The sequence below is a fragment of the Cygnus atratus genome, chromosome Z (assembly GCF_013377495.2).
Source record: "Cygnus atratus isolate AKBS03 ecotype Queensland, Australia chromosome Z, CAtr_DNAZoo_HiC_assembly, whole genome shotgun sequence".
Taxonomy (NCBI): Eukaryota; Metazoa; Chordata; class Aves; order Anseriformes; family Anatidae; genus Cygnus; species Cygnus atratus.
Window position 1 is genome coordinate 30,457,088 of NC_066396.1, and position 16,769 is coordinate 30,473,856.

At 36.1% G+C, this 16,769-nt stretch overlaps 1 protein-coding gene across 6 annotated transcripts in view; it reads left to right on the forward strand.

Moving 5' to 3' along the window:
* KDM4C (lysine demethylase 4C) overlaps positions 1-16,769 on the forward strand; it is a 296,942-nt gene that overhangs the window by 153,591 nt on the left and 126,582 nt on the right. For all 6 annotated transcript variants that reach the window (XM_035567672.1, XM_035567676.2, XM_035567671.1 and 3 more), the window contains 4 exons: positions 4,758-4,948; positions 7,968-8,206; positions 10,293-10,654; positions 13,864-13,975. In XM_035567672.1, the coding sequence (XP_035423565.1) occupies positions 4,758-4,948; positions 7,968-8,206; positions 10,293-10,654; positions 13,864-13,975 (904 nt within the window). The remainder of the gene's footprint in view (positions 1-4,757; positions 4,949-7,967; positions 8,207-10,292; positions 10,655-13,863; positions 13,976-16,769) is intronic.

Below are 16,769 nucleotides of genomic sequence, written 5' to 3' on the forward strand. Positions count from 1 at the left end.
CATAAAATGTTTTTAAGAGCTTTTTTTGAGCTACTAGTGTAGATGTTAGTAAGTCAAAATACTGCTGGTCAAAACAGGAATCCTGCTATTATCTTAGTAAGGGCAATTAGGGGAAAAATCCCCATATTTTAAAAGGTGCTTGATTCTCTGTCAAACATGCATAAATCTAGAAGCTTGGTGTATTCATTTCAATTTGTCTGAATTAGAGCCCCAAATGGGAAGAACTTAATTTTTTAAATACAAAAGTTACTCTTTTTCCATTCACAAATAACATTTATTTGGAAAAAAATATATATTTTGGCTGAGCATGTCTCTCCGAGGTAGTTTTCACTCATTACAAATATATATCATGTTTGGTTATACCATTTAGTTATAGTTGCTGATACATTTTTCTTCCAATTCAGTGCTATAAAAGTCTGCAGTTACTAATAAAAGTCATTTGAATTGCTTACCTCCAAGCTGAGAGAATAAATAATAATAATAATAATAATAATAATGATTATGTTGGAGATGTTAATTCTAAGGCCAAAAGACAGAGAGGGTTCTAGTCCCTTAATTTCTTTGATTGTTGTACTAATCTTTGATTGAAGAATATGTATCAGACTGATTATACTGAATATAGAAAATAATTCCTTGCATTGAATAGAATGGGATCCCAACCAACATAACTGCATGTTACATGCTTTTTTGCGTAGTGAGCATACATTATTGGTGAATAATATTTTATCTACATGAAGGGCTGCGTTAGGTATGCTGTGTAGTACCTGATGATCTCTCACGTCTATCAATGCATTTCAGTCTTGACTAGGATGTTCTAAACTTACCCATTTTGTCATTCTCTTGTGAATCTGCCACCAAACAGCTGCTGAATGGTGGAGATAACTCCTATAGCACTTACATTTGGTGGACAGTGGCATGGGACAAATTGTTTGTGTGCTTACTGGGGTGGGTTATTGTTCTTTTTGTTATTTTATAGAAATAGTGACTTGTAATTTTTTTTTCTAATTTTTCTGATTATATGATTTTACTAGTCTAGCAACTTTGATTTTGCATTTACTCTTAAAAATATTACATGCTTCTAAAATTGTCATCCATTAAAGTAGTGAGTGTTTTAGTGGCATGTCCCTGTGCCTATGTCACTAGAGACTTCTCCATCAGAATGACATTTAGTTTTGCTTTGGAGAGAGAAGCTTTCAGTCACCCTTTTCTCTCTGAAGCAGGAAGCCATGTAACTGTCAGTCAAATGAGACATGAGAAAAGAACATTGCCCCCTCAAGAAGAACCCAAGAAACACTCCTGCAGATTATTTATCAAAGCTACTGTTTTTTCTTTTTTCTTTTTTTTTTCTCCTGACGTAATTTAGGGAAAAATAGCAGAAATGGTTTTCAGATCATAACTGCTTTCACTGTGTAACACGATACCTCCGAGTATTTACAGCCTTTAGTGCCTGGAAGGTTATCTTCTGTGTTTTCTATATTTTCAGGCTAGCAATAGTAGAGTTGAGCATGATGGCTGCTTCTCTTTAACTTTTTACTCAGAGGTATGTATTTTTAGAAGTTTAAAAACTTCTAAAAAAAAAATCAGTGGTACTCGTAGTATCTGATTGCTCTTTTTAAATCTTTTTAAATCACTTGAAATAATACTGTTAGAAACTGGTGGAAATTAGTCAAACCTTACTGAAAGACAGAAATTCTGTGCATCATTTGGACATAATTTATTTTGAGTCTTTTCATATGTTATTATCACAGAATCATAGAATACACCATAGAATGTATTTTTTCTTGATGAATTTTCTTCTTTTGACTTAAATAATGTTTTTTTTTTCCAGACTGTCAGAAGCCTTGATGTCTAACAGCAAAAACAGTAATCCTTTTAATTTTTACTTAAAAAAAAAAATCTAATATGTGTGTAGAAATCTGTCTTGAAATTGAAAGGATTTTATGCTTAAATAAAGAGAAAATGGAGTATCTCTTGTCCTATGTTACAAATTCTATTTTTAAAAGTGAAAAATATTATAGTGGACTGTATCTGCAGCTTTCCACTGTCCAGATATCTCAATTCCTTTCCCTTTACTGCTCACTGTGATTGATCAGGGTACTTTATGAATGAGACACTGTTTCAAATAATGTTAAGTCTTTTTGCAGAATGTGTGTATATGTACATGTGTACAAGTTATTTGAAAAAAGAAAATTCTAGGCAGATACTCTTGGTTAAAAACTGTCATAAAATGCAGCTGCTTAAAGCTACAATTTCATTTTTTTTTCTTCTTTCTACTCAATCTTCCATTAGAGGGCAGTATTATGAAAATGCAGCATATTGATGTTGGCATTCGGATGAATTACTACAGCCTTCTTGTTAGGTGAACGTGGGACTTAATTGACAGTAAAATTGTAAACATGAATTAAAAAAATGTAATTTTAGACTGATAACATTACTATTCTTTGAGTATTTTTTATTTGTTATAAATTGAACCATTTATTTCTTTAGAAAAATTAAAGTTTGTGAAAATTATCTTAAAAATTTAGTTTAAAACTTTTCGATCCATTATGTCAGATTCTGCTAAAACCGTGTCTATTGCAGTGGTAGTAACTGCCTTTCCAGCAAAAATCAGGCTGCTGTGTAGTTCTAATATTTGTATGGAGTCAGAGGAGTTGAGAAGGTTTTTTTCTGGCATCTTTTGAAGTAGGGTTTTGATGCTAGCTTTGTGATTGGCTCTGGTCTGCGGGTTGTACAGGGCTTCACAATAGTTGTGTGAGTCCCTACATACGTAAGTGCGGTAGTGATAGACTTCATTGGGACAGTGCTCTGATATGTTCTGATTACAATAGTCAGGTAGGATCTGATAGGAAATGTGTGGAATGAAGCTGTGATGATAGCATCAAATATGGATATGGCATACCTCATCTCGTTTTGTGTCCCTGGAGACCCTAGGCATTGCTATTCAGAAACTCAGTCCATTTTGAGTTCAAAATGTGGAGGAAACTATCCAGTGGAAAGTGTCATACATAATAAACATCATTAATGCATATGTAATGAACATCATGTAAATTCAGAAACGTGCCATGGAACTATGCGTTTAATAGTAAATAAATAAATAAAAGCATTCCAAAGCCAGAAAGAAGAATGGAATTACCTTCTGAAGAAAGAAAACAATATCCCTTTGGCATAACAGTTTCAAATAATGAAATACTAAATTTACTTGTATGCTTAAGATTAGAAAGTCAGTCAATAAAATAGTTCTACCTGGAGACTGGGCCTCATCTGATGTTAAATAAAAAATAAGTCCTTGTGGTGACTGAAATTTGTTATTTTTAATGACTGTGTTTGCAGCATTTTTAAAGACTGTTTGCAGCAACTTTCCATGAAGTCATTACTATATTATTTCAGTTCTGTTCTAGCTTTTGCCTTCATGTTTTCCTGTTTAACCTTTTTTGAAGATACTGAAAATGAAGCAAGCATTTTAATACTTCTCAGATTCCTTGTGTTCATTTTACTGCTTATGCTTTCAGAGCGGAAGAAGGGTAGTTTAGAAATGGTAGGAGGAAAGAGTAGGCAAAGGAATTTGCATCTAGCATACTGAAAGCAAGCTAATAGAATGCTAGCATTCAGTCACAAGTGTTACAATTTTTCTATGAGTAAACACCCTCTTTATCACCCCTTTTAATCTAACTGTGGCAGACCTATGCATTTACCATTTTTTGTATATACCTATTTACCTGAAGTAAAACATCTTCTCAGTTTTGCCCCTTGAGTCATTTAGCTAAAGCACTAACTTCTTTAAAAGTTTTTCCACTTAAGAATCTCTTTTTTTAGCCAGTCAGTTTGCTTTTAATCTGAATAGTTTAGGTACCACAGGCATATTATTTTATTTATTGCAGTCTCCTAATAAGTAGGTATTTTGGAGTATTAGGTACAGTAATGTCAGTGTTAAAATCATCTGTTAGCATTTACAGTAATTCCATGAAGAATCCTATGGATTTTCACAATCATTGTTCAGTGTTAATTCAATTACTCTAAAATACGCCACTCATATGCAGAATTTGTAAAGGAAAACAGTATGAAAATAGTTTGGTCAGGGACCAAAACAAAGTTGATGAAGGAAGACCTGTATGAGATTTTAGGGTGGACATTGCACAGAATGGCAGATTACAGGTTCATAACACTCTTCCTGACTGTAAAACGTAGTGTTCCAAAGTGTCTACTCCCGTCTCTTGCTTGTCCTTTCCTCTTTGTAAGAAAACCTGAATAAAACTGAAACTTGGTATGGTACTCGTGCGCATTTCCTAATTGTCAAATTTTTCTTTAGAAGAGGTATAAAAGTTAGAACTCTATAAATGCCTGCAAAGGCCTTTGGGACAGGTGGATACTACATGTATAATTTTTAAGAAGAAAATTATGATGCTACTGAATATATATGCAGTCTTTGGGTTCAACATATTACACTTAAAATTATCAAGAACAGTTAATAGATCTAAAATAAATGCTATTGTTTCTTTTTGGTCTTAACTTTGAGAGTTAATAAAACAATGGAGTGTCCATAAGTACCTCTTTGGAATCCTGGAATGTCACATATGTTGAGATAGCATCTTCTCTTGAACACTCCTTACCTGCAGAAGTGAGGAAGATGGAAAAGAAGAAAGTTTTGATTGAAGTAGAGTTGGTTTTCAGTTGTGGGATTTTTATTCTGGATTTTCTTTACGGCAAACTGTGGCGCATTACATAACTTGTCACTTAAAAATTCCTGTATTCTCTTGCAGTGCACCTGCAGGAAAGACATGGTAACAATATCCATGGACATTTTTGTGAGGAAGTTTCAACCAGACAGATACCAGCTGTGGAAACAAGGCAAAGATTTATATACCATAGATCATACAAAACCTACTCCTGAATCAACACCTGAAGTAAAGATCTGGCAGCAAAGAAGAAAGAAAAAGAACCTTCCCAAGTGGTATTTGTTTCTTTATTCTTCATTTAGTTGTTTTCAATATGAAGTCAATTTCCTTTTTGCTTCCTCTGTGCTCCTTTCTCCGAAATTCTATTTTAATTAATTTACTTAGATAAAGTGCTTTTTTTTTTTCTTTAAGATGGATGTGGGGACAAGTAAGTCCTTCAGAGTGGCTAAGTGAAAAGTTCATTCTTAGCTTACAAGTTGTATGCATAGCTGAAGTTAATGAGTATGGAGATCATCAAAACACATTCCAGTGTGGTGTTTAGAATCTTTCTTTAGTAAAGATTATTACTGAAAAATTTTCAGTGGATGGTTGCCATTGTTTCTAGTGACTTCTGCAAACAAAAGACAGAGGAGAAGTCTCTTCACAGTTGGGATGGAGATTAAATTGGAAAAACATGTCATGAAGCTGTGGCAGAATCCCAACAGCTGTGTTTAGTCTCTAGCATCAGTCTTAGTCCTCACTGCCATCTAGCTCCATGGAGATATCACTGCTTATTTGGCAGACTCACAGTGTAGCAGCCAAAACCCTTCTGCATCTAACACAGGCCAATGAGAGATCAGAATTTGGCATAAGGAGAGTCTAAATCCCAGTTGTTTATGCTGACACCACTAACAAAAATAGGAGAAAAAAATTTCAGTTTGTCACTTGAAGCTGTCAAATCCTCGATCTATTAAAGCAGTTTCATAGCAGGATCTGTTTCATTCATGTGTGCATGATTTTTTTTTTTACATCGCAAAATTTTGTTTGTGCACTACTGCTTTCATATTTTGATTCTACTTAACATGATCTTTATGGATTTTCTTTTTCATTATCTAACAATGATCTACTTAGCTTCCAGCCTAGAGTGTACTGTTTTATTGGTATCTAGTTTCTGGGGAGAGAAGCATACTGGGTTAAAAACTGTTTTTTAAGATCTTTTTCCTCCTTCAAATTGCTTTACAATATAGTTACCTTTCTGATTTGCTCTTAAACTGGGAATTCTTCATTTTCTTAGTGAATGAATTTGTTTCTTGAAGAAGACAGTAGGAAAGTCAACCTCTAAAGAAGAGAATCAACTCCAATTGTACAGGAAAAATATAGTTGAAGAATATAACATCGGGTTTTTTCTGGGGTTTCTAACAATAGTTTGTGGGATAGAATGAGTTCTTGAAGACATCTGGTGAAGAAGCTGGAAGAGACAGTTTCTTAATGCATGTATAATATTAACTGAAACAGAGAGTGAGAGAGAGAAATTTTATTGATTAGGTAATTTGACTTACAGTAAATTTCACTGTACGGAGTAAGTGCAAGTTTACACTCCAATGCAGTTTTAACTAAAAGACTTTAAAAATGTATTGAAAGTTTTAGCATGGGAACACATGGTGTGATTTCATGCACTGAGCTGAGCTAATAAACACAATTCCCATGCTTTTTTAATTCTTCAGTTGGCTTTTATTCAACCATGGTAAAAATGCATATTGTGAAAGAAGGATGAAATGTTTACTCAGCTTAATTTCTACTGTAATGTGTTGATTGGCAGGGGGGTTGGAACTAGGTGATCTATGAGGTCCCTTCCAACCCAAGCCATTCTGTGATTCTATGATTCTATGATTGAAATTGTGATCATTTTGATTATGAGAATAATACAAGTGCCAAAAGAGGGAAAACAGAAGAAATACCATGTATGGGAATTTTTATGAATATAGCAACATGCAGAGCTTAAGTTCGATGTTTATGGCTGAAATACTTTGCTACAGTAGAACTGCATGTAAACAGTAATTAGGCTGGCTGTTGTGGATGGATGGCCGTGTGTCAGACTTTGGCAAATTTTTTTGAATTACTATTTTGTAGAAATACTATTTCTAATATTACTTTGTAGAGATTGCCTTGAAAGGTGTACATTAGATGACACATGATAAAAGGGAAGGGGTAGCAAAATGTTTTTTCTGGAGGTGTTTAGAGTCTAAGTTCCTGCCGTAGTTGGGAATTAATCACTACCGTGTCATCAGTTTTGGAACCTGATGTGTGATTTGTTGTTCACAAACTTGTGAGGGAGGGGAGGTCTAGGTTGGACATAGGAGAAATCTCTTTACTGAAAGTGTTGTGTGGCATTGGAATAGACTGCCCAGGGAAGTGGTTGAGTCACCATCCATGGAGGTCTTCAAGAAATGTGCAGATGTAGAACTTAGTAGCATGGTTTAGTGGTGGACTTGTCAGTACTAGGTTAAAGGTTGGACTAGTTGATCTTAGAGGTCTTTTCCAACCTGAACAAATCTATGATTCTATGAAGCAGGTAAACATCATCTTCTCCTGTATTACATGGTTGAATTTGAAACTGGACTCCAGTCTGCTGTTACCCTTAGCCTGAGCGCATAAATAACAAACCAGTTTCTCAAAGTGGCTAACATCTCTCGTGCTTCAACCTCTTTCTTCTGATTCTGAGGGTGCAAAAACTCTAGACTATTTCAACTTTGATTTTTAAAAAGCATTATCAAATGTATTGTTTGATATAGTAGTCATTCGAAATATTTGGTGACTAGAATTTTTTATTTATTCAGATACTTGTTTATGTTAATATGTATATAAAAATTTATATGGTGTGTAAACAGACCATGTTTTATAAGGGTATTCGGACTACTATTGTACTGGCATTGGTGTTTGGAAATATGACCTGGTCTTAGTGCATTTGAGAATGTTTTATCTTCATTACTTTCATAAGGGCTAGTCTCTTTCATGTTCAAAAAGATGGTTCATCAAAAAGCTAGTTTGGATGCTGATTAAGTAATAGTTAAGGTTATTTTACTTTTACAGTTTAAGTTTTGTCATAGAATATTGATAAAAGGTTAAAAGGTCAAATTGAATCATTAACCTATCACATAATAAATTGTAAACACCATCTCAATACAAAAAGATGAAAAATTCTTTTTTTTTTTTCTTCTGACTTTAAGCAGGTGAAAGGGACATATATATATTCTTAGACATTTTATCTTATCCAAGACAGACATTCTACTCTGACAGCAGTATCTCTTATAACAGCTTCCAGCACACCAGATCTCGATCTAAAAAGCTTAAAACTCCAGAGGACAAGAGACTGTCTGCTGTCGTAACTAGTGCAGAAATCATAGCGACTGAAGCAGCTACTGATGACTTCAAGGTCAATGAAAAACGACGAGAAAAAGTGAGACGACTAAGTGCAGGAGTGTCTTCTGGGGAAGAAGAAAACAGTGGTAGAATGCAGCTGGATCAACATTTATTGGATAATGCCAAGGGTGCAGGTGAGATAAGGACTGATGGTTTTTCACCTGTAAGTTGTAGAGTGTTGATACTCTAATGTTATAAATTAGTGGATATTAAAGCAATGTACAACCCTAAGTAGCATACTAAAAATGTGTACTTACAAAGTTATTCAGAGAAGATTGATTCAGTAAGAGTGAATGACCAAATTAATATTCTGAACTGAGAGTAATATCAGCTAAACTGTTTTAGTCAAGTGTGCAAAAAGGATGATTCTTTTAAATTATACTTCTTCAATTGACTATACAAAATTGACTATACAATTGGCTATACAAAAAAAATAAGTGGGAAGTGGTATGGAAACTCTCAATGACGCAAACGTTATAGAACATATATGCTTCCAATATGCTACATGCAGAATACTGCATATTAAAAGTGGTCATACTTGTGCAAGAATGCTCTGAGACTGAAGAGTTGTAATTTTCCCTTGTTTTGTCTGATAATGCAAGTTACAAAGGCTTTTTCAAGTGAAGGATGTTTCTTTTTTTTTCCCCCACAATGATTTTATAATTTTATGTTTGGTCCATTCTGGAACTTATTCCTTCTGTTACCATTGAATTTCATTGTAATTCAGGTATAGTTTCACATTCTTGTTCAGAAAAGCAAACTACAGTCTTAACTTTAGGTTTGGGAACAGTCCCACAGATTTAAAATTTGATTGTACGTACAGAGACTCTTTCCCTGATTTTGAATGGTATTAGTTGTGTTGGAGGTGGTAAAAACCAGGATTGAACCTCATAAAGATACCAAAGTGCTAATTCCAAAATGGAAGCTGAGAATTTCTTTCTTAAATTTAGGTGTTGCTCTATTAAAGCCTTTCCAGGTCTAGTCTAGTCTAAAAAAACTTCACCTCCCCCCCCTCCCCCCTTTTGAGGTGCTATTCCTTTACAGCTTCCTCCAGCTTTATCAGAGGTTTGGAGTGTTCATGACCACGGATAAGCTAGTGTTATTCAGATACCTGACTTCATGTGCTCCTTGACAAGAGAAGGAAAAGCAGAGAAGAGTGGAGCACTGTCCTTTCCTTTGTGCTATGGAGGGGTGGTTCCTAGACCTTTGCAGAGGAAAGGACCTTTTTTGATGACACTAGAAGCGACGGTATTCACATAGGAGCCAGTGGTTTGTCCTGTGTCATCTCCATCTAGTACAGTCATTACGCTACATAAGGGCAGTAGTCTTCATACACAGAGGTTCTGTTTTGGTATCGGATGGGCTTTATATTACTAAATCTTATAAACACTTGACCTGACAAAGTCGTTTTTCAGAAAAGCACATTCATATAACCACTGTAAAGAAAAGTACCTCGGAGACCATTTTCTGTAATGCCTTGGAAGTGCTGCTGAACCAATATTCACTGTGATGTGTGGCAGTGGAGTTCTTTAAAAGCATGCTTTTTGGGTCAGCTCTCCAGCCTATTGTGTCTGGAAAACTGCCTAGAAAATATGGAAACCTGTTGAAACATCCACAGATAAAGAATTTCAACAAAATCCACAAATTCACCCTTCAGCATCACTGAAATACAGAATTATGGTAATTGCAGAACTATAAATTTATGCTAATTGCCTTTCATTTTTAGACCAGTGCTGTTTTCAGAATATTCTTGGTATCTATTTGAAATATATTTTCCTAATTATAAACCATTAGTTGATGTTTATTTTCATTTGTAAAACTGGCATAATAGGTATAAATGCAGGGTATAAAGCTCAATATACCAACCTTTTATATTGTTGTGTTTTTTTTCTAGCCAGTATAAAGTGCATGTGGGCTGTCAGACTAAATGAATATTGATTATTTTGAATGACTTAAAACTGTTGTAATTCAAACACAAAATACCCATTAAAAGATTAAAGCTATATTTCACACTCCAAACTCCAAACAAATTTTACATTGAATATATTCTGTGGTCAAAACTGTGCTCCACTTTTATGCATGTCCTTCTAACGCCTACTTTTTCTGTGTGACTCCTTAATGAGGAACTATGTTTTGTATTTGAATAACTCATATTGTTTTGAAATGAAATGCACTAATATAAAGTGAGATTTATTAACAAATCATATTTTTGATCCACAGGAAGCATCCTTTCAGACTCGTTTTCCAGTCCTGTTCCTGCACTAGAGAAAACAAAAATCAAAGATGAAGACAGGGCAGATTCCAATGACTCTGTCATTACATCTGAAGATTCAGTGGCCTGTGTGCCCATTTCTGATGACTGTAGAAAAGAAGAGAGTTTGAAATCTCAGTATCAGTCTGTGTCACCCATACCATTCCAAAAGTCACAGGAACATACTTCTGAAGTGGAAAACCCAGGTAAAGAGGAAAATGTCTCTATAGAGGATGATGTCAGTGACCTAGAAAGCTGTGGAAGTATCTTGGAACATGGAGAAGTGCCTGTTGCGAAAAAGGATGAAGAAGATGGCATGGAAACATCCAGTGTATGTGAAGCAAATTTTCATCATTATATTAATATATTCCTGATTTAATGAAATGTGAACAAACATGTTCCTAGTGAGAACTGATATCCATATTAAAGCAGTTAAGAATATGCATGATTTTAATCTCGTGCTAATTTGAGCATGTTCTGAAGTGTTCAGGCAACAGTGGGAATTCAGATCCAAAAGCAGAATGTTTTTGGAACTTACTTGTTGATGTATTTTTCATCTGATTTTAGATTTCTACTAATCTCATTCTGTATCTGTGAATCTGATCTGTCAGTCACTACTCTCAAGCTAATCCCATGTTCACTGCCTGTCAGTATTAACACAGCTACCAGCTTTAATTATTGCTACTGACCTGAAATACAAATTATTACAGAAGCACAGAATGGTTTAGGTTAGAAGGGACCTCTGGAGGTCATCTGGTCTAATCCATCTGCTCAAGCAGGGACACCTAGAGCAAATATTGCACAGGACCATTTCCAGATGGCTTTTGAGGATCTCCAATGACGGAGACTCCACAGCCTCTCTGGACTACCTGCTCCAGTGCTCTGTTAGCCACACAGTAGAGAGGTGCTTCCTGATGTTTAGATGGAACCTCTTGTGGTCCTGTTTGTGCCCATTGCCTCTTGTCCTGGCACAGGGCGCCACAGAAAACAGCATGGCTCCATCCTCTTTGCACCCTCCCCTCAGGTATTTATACACATTAATTAGATGTGCCCTGAACCTCCTCTTCTCCTGGCTGAACAGCTCCAGCTCCATCAGCCTTTCCTTGTATGAGAAGTGCTCTAGTCCCTTGATCATTGTGGTGGCCCTCTGCTGGACTCTTTCCAGTATGTCCAGGTCTCTCTTGTACTAGGGGCCCAGAACTGGACACAGTACTCCAGGTGCAGCCTCACCAATGCTGAGAAGAGCGGAAGGATCACCTCTCTCAACCTGCTGGTGATACTTTGCCTGACGCAGCCAAGAATACATTTAGCTTTTGTAGCAGCAAGGGCACATGACTGGCTCACGTTCAACTTGGCATCCACCAGGAGTCCCATGTGGTTATCTGCCAAGCTGCTTTCCAGCTGGGTGGCCCCCAGCATGTGCTGGTGCCTGGGTTTGTTCCTCCCCAGGTGCAGGTATCTGCACTTCTCCTTGTTGGACTTCATGAGATTCTTAGCCCACCTCTCCAGCCTGTTGAGGTCCCTCTGGGTGGTTGCATGGCCCTCTGATGAGCCAGCTACTCCCCATAAGTTTTGTGTCAACTGCAATTAGAGATGAGTGCTGTATTTGGTATCATGTATCTGTGTTTCAAAAAAGGTGTTTGTTTTTTTTTTTTTGACCCATTTTTATGTGGAAGTATACTTCTCTATACATTTCTATATATGAAAGTATCTGGCAAAAGGGCTGGAGCTTTGTCCTATGAGGAGAGGCTGAGGACACTTACATTGTCCAGTCTGGAGAAAAGGAGGCTAAAAGGTGACCCCATTGCTCTCTACAAGTGCCTGAGGAGGTGAGGTTAGTGGGAGGTGCTGGTCTCTTCTCCCTAGTCACTAATGACAGGATGTGTGGGAATGGCACAAAGCTGTGCCAGAGGAGGTTCAGACTGGATATTAGGAAACATTTCTGTACTGTGAGGGTGGTCAAACATTGAAACAGCCTTCCTAGAGAGTTGGTGGGTGCCCTGTGCCTGTCAGCATTCAAAAAGCGTTTGTACAATGCCCTCAATAATATGCTTTAATTTTTAATTAGCCCTGAGAGGTCACGCAGTTGGACTTGTTGATCTTTGTAGGAAGAACTTCCAGATGAACTAAAATGTTCTATTCTTTCTATTCTGTTCTATTCTACTGATGTTACTCTGCTCTGAAGGGTGGGCAGCTTTGATTTTAGGAAGCAGATTGAAAAATGAAAAGCTGTAGTGGTAGTGACAGAAGCTAAGTTTGGCAAATTCCCAGTTTGGTAGAGAGAGAGCAGGCAGCCTACCGCCAGATTGCCAGACTTGATGGGAATTAGATTTTGGAGGTGTAAGTAAAATCACACTGACCATTTCACAGGCACAAAGTGTGCACTTAAGATTTTTTTTTCTGTTTTGGGAGTTTTAATAAATGTGTGTTAGAGATTCTGTTAATCTCTTTCAGTGCCTCTCAGCAATTTATGTATCACATATCACATAACAGGCTTCAGCTATTCTCCGTTATAATTGCTTGCTCTTTCATGTGTTTTTGTTATAACTTCTTACAAGTGCGTTGCACAAATGCAATTAAAGAGGCAGATCTTTCCCTTTTTAATTTGTTGGTAACTTCTAGATCATAAATCTGTATGATGCTTTAACCTCATCTTCTTCCCTCAGCTTATCACAGTAAATACTATCTCATTTTGTAGTTTCCTTCACACTTAACAGAAGTAATTTTCAACCCTCAAAGCATTCAAGGGGCACATGTGTAACTTGTTGGGTTGCTTTCCAGGTATTGAGGAGCAGAGTTAGGTGGTCCATAGAAATCATGTGAGACTGTTCTCAACTTTTTGTCAGTACACTTGTGCTTCCTCTGCTCCTGAATCTCCAGTTGTGACCAGCGACTGATTTACTTTGTGATATCCCCCATGGCACCCAAATCTGGAATTGGGAATGCTGCACTTCTAGAGATTGCAGCATGGCTTTAGTTCTTGAAGCTTGGCTAACTTCAAGCTGAAAGTACATAAGGGTGTTTGAGGGAGGAAAGAGTTTCCTCATATCCCAGTGTGTTAATCCTATGTCAGTAGTCTTAATTTCTTATCTCAACTCCAGATTTATTTTTTTTAATTTCCAAGGGATAGCGTTTCCTCAGGTATTTAGCGTTCTGTCACACATGAAGTCAGTGGATTGCTGCCACATTTTCCAAAACACAGTTGGTGGCTACATTATATTTCTTGCTCTCCAGAACTGTTTGGGCTGTTCTTTCTCTCAAACATCACCTGAACAAACCAGGATTTATGCTCTGTAAGTTTGGAAGGACTGTAGAAACCTACACGTCAAATAATTAACGTGTGCAAAAGATTGCTTTTTCTTAGTTAGAGATTGTATTTTGCATTAGAGACAAATATTTTATTGTTACACTGAAGGTACCTTGGGCACCCTGATAATACATGCAAAACTGGTATCTGTGCTCATTTATAGGAGACTGGATTTGTTCATCAAAATTAACTGCAGAATTCCATGCTAAATTAGTTATGATTTTCCTTTTCAGTCAGCAGAAGCTGAAAGAAAGAAAATATCTAAAAGTTGGCGACATCCACTAAATAAACCCCCAGCTAGATCTCCAATGACTTTGGTTAAACAGCAAGCAACTAGCGATGAAGGTGAGTGTACTGTTTAGTAATTTCTTCTGTTAGTCTTATGTAAACAGTGTAGGGTTATTGCATAAAAGGCATTCAGTGTGGCCTCTGAATCCACATCATATACTTTTGTACTGTTTTCACGCAAATTCTTCTAAAAACAGTGGATCTATCATTGCAAAAACCTCCAAGCAATAAGTCGTTTAAAATGCATGCGTTCACAAATCAAATCTTTCTTGTTAGAACTCAGAGCAGCTGTGTTTAAGACCAAGCGTTTCATTGCGTAAACATAGATAAAAATGACACAAAAATCTTTTGAATACAGACCTTAGTTGTAAATCATAATCCCCTTTGCTGATTTAAATCTACTTTTTCCTGGTCTTTTCGATAGAAGTTCGACATTTTGTAGTCAGTCTTTTAAGTCACTGTAGTTCTCATTCAAAAAAAAAAAAAATGCTACTGACTTCTGGGCATAGGCAATGTCTTGATTTCCAGGTTTTTGCTTATGTTCATACTGAAATAATGAACTTCTGTCATTCTGTCATTTTGATAAATCAGTTTTTCTCTGTCGTTTTAGAAGTCATTAAAAAGATGATTTTGAACATATCCCCTCTACATTTCTCCTATCTCTAGATATGGTTCTAACTATATCTAATGAGTAGTTTGCAAGAGGTTACAAATAAGGTTTACAGTTTCACAAACGTAAAAAGAGGTGGAAGAACATAGCTCTGTTTTTAGATGTTGTGAAAAAGACCTTTTGAGTATTAGAGAGAAACAAAAGGCCTCGTATCAATTTCTCTGGATGAACAATTCTTTAGATATTTTATTAGAGCAGTTTTCTGTTCTCTTCTAAGAGCCAGAAGACAACTGGAAACAGGGTAAAGTCCTGTCTGAGAGTGTGTAAGACTGAGCTTCTGATGTGGCATTTAGATACTTACAGTATATATATTTTAACTGTAATGCTGAGTAGTGACCACAAAATTCCACTGTTCAACTGTTTAATTGCATAAATTAGAAACCTGATGTTAGGCAATAATTTAGTTTATGCTTCTCTGTGTTGTCACTATAAATTGCAGGTATTATATACTATATGATAACTTCGGGAACTTCAAGGGATGGAATGAAGTAGGAATTAAGAAAAAGAAGCAAGTCCATAAGTAATGACAATAAACAACATTAATATATTAAACAGAGTTCTGTACACAATAAATATGTGAATAATTCTACAGCCATTAAATTTAGTGCTCTGGAACTAGATACCATAGGGATCCAAAAAGTTAGAATAATACTCAGAACTTCTCGGATGATCTTTATTTGGGAACATCCATGAGTGCTTTAACATCAGAGAGCCTCCATCTTGTTTGAACAGGCTACAAAAGCTAAAAAGTTTACCCAGGGTAGGGACTTGCTTTTCTGAAGTAAACAGAAAGAGAAACTTTGCTTTACCATGCATGCACATATACAGCCAGCCAAACTGGATGAATAAAGCTACTTTATTCTATCAGATGTGACTTGTGAAGTTTATTGAACTGTGCATCAAAACTATCCATCAAAATGGAAAACAAATACATAACTTGTTCATATTGCCTCAGTGTTTTAGTTCTCTAATTCACAGCTTTTTTTTCCAGTACTGTACACCAGAATCCCTTTAGTTAGCAGAACTGTAGATTGGTCGCCATGCTCCCTTTACCATTTTGATACTCTATAATACAGAATGGACCTAATATCGCATCAGAGGTTGGCTACAGGTCTCATTCCAGCATTGTTGTATGTGTCAGTGTTTACCTGTGCTTTGTACCTGTATTTTGTTTAGTGCTCTCATTTTATACTTTAAGTGGTATAGAGTCTTGCTGGGTTTCTTTTCTCAGTTGTTATGGCTAGTTAATGGTCACTGTTTCATACAGCTGCAAATAGACTTTCATGGCTTCTTAGAAAAAGAGCATGTCTATTAATTGATTCTTCTTCTTGTAATGAAAGAATATTTTAGCTAGCATCAGTTTAGGCATTGTTGAGCTGGGTGCTGTAATTTTAGCTGGTTCCTCATCAATACATCTCTGTCCTTGTTCCAGGCCTAAAATCATTGATTTGCTTCTTCTTTATCAGTAGCTCGAGAGAACCATAATCTCTCTCTTTTTTTTATCTGAACCTCAGTTTTGCAAGACGGGATACTTCAATTAGCTGTTAAGCATCTTCCTGAAAATTAGAGACAGCTTAGGCCCATGATCTGTATCACATATGGATATGTTTGGATACCTTGAGGGCTAGACAGAGCATATTTCAGAAAGTATTATGGTAATTTGCACAACAAGGATGATATTAATATTAAGGTTCAGCTAGTAAAGTAATTAAAGATCTAAATATGTGGTAGTTTGTAGTGAAATTTCTCTTTTTTAATTAGAGATTAGAGTGCTTTTGCTTGCTGATGCTTTTTTAACATTAGCTATGTTAAAAAATAGTCTAAAATTGACACTTAAGCATGAATTGTCTGTGATATAATCCGGCCAGATGATGATGTGATTACACTAGTTTATTAATCTAAATAATTTGTTTGTTGGCCTCCTGATGTCTTAATTTTATGTGAAAGTAGCAGCATCCCAACAGGAAGCCATATACCATTAAATACTTTCCAGTCTTTCCTCTTTACATGATGATTGTCCTTCTAGTAGATAAGGATATATTTTTGATAAGAAGGAAAAAGCTGTTTTAGAATCATTTCAATTACCTATTAAGCACCCATCTGCTTATTGACTGAAGGAAGTAATTAAGAGTTATATTGGACGTGGCAGTTACTGGTATTTTCTGGCTGGTACTGGAGCCT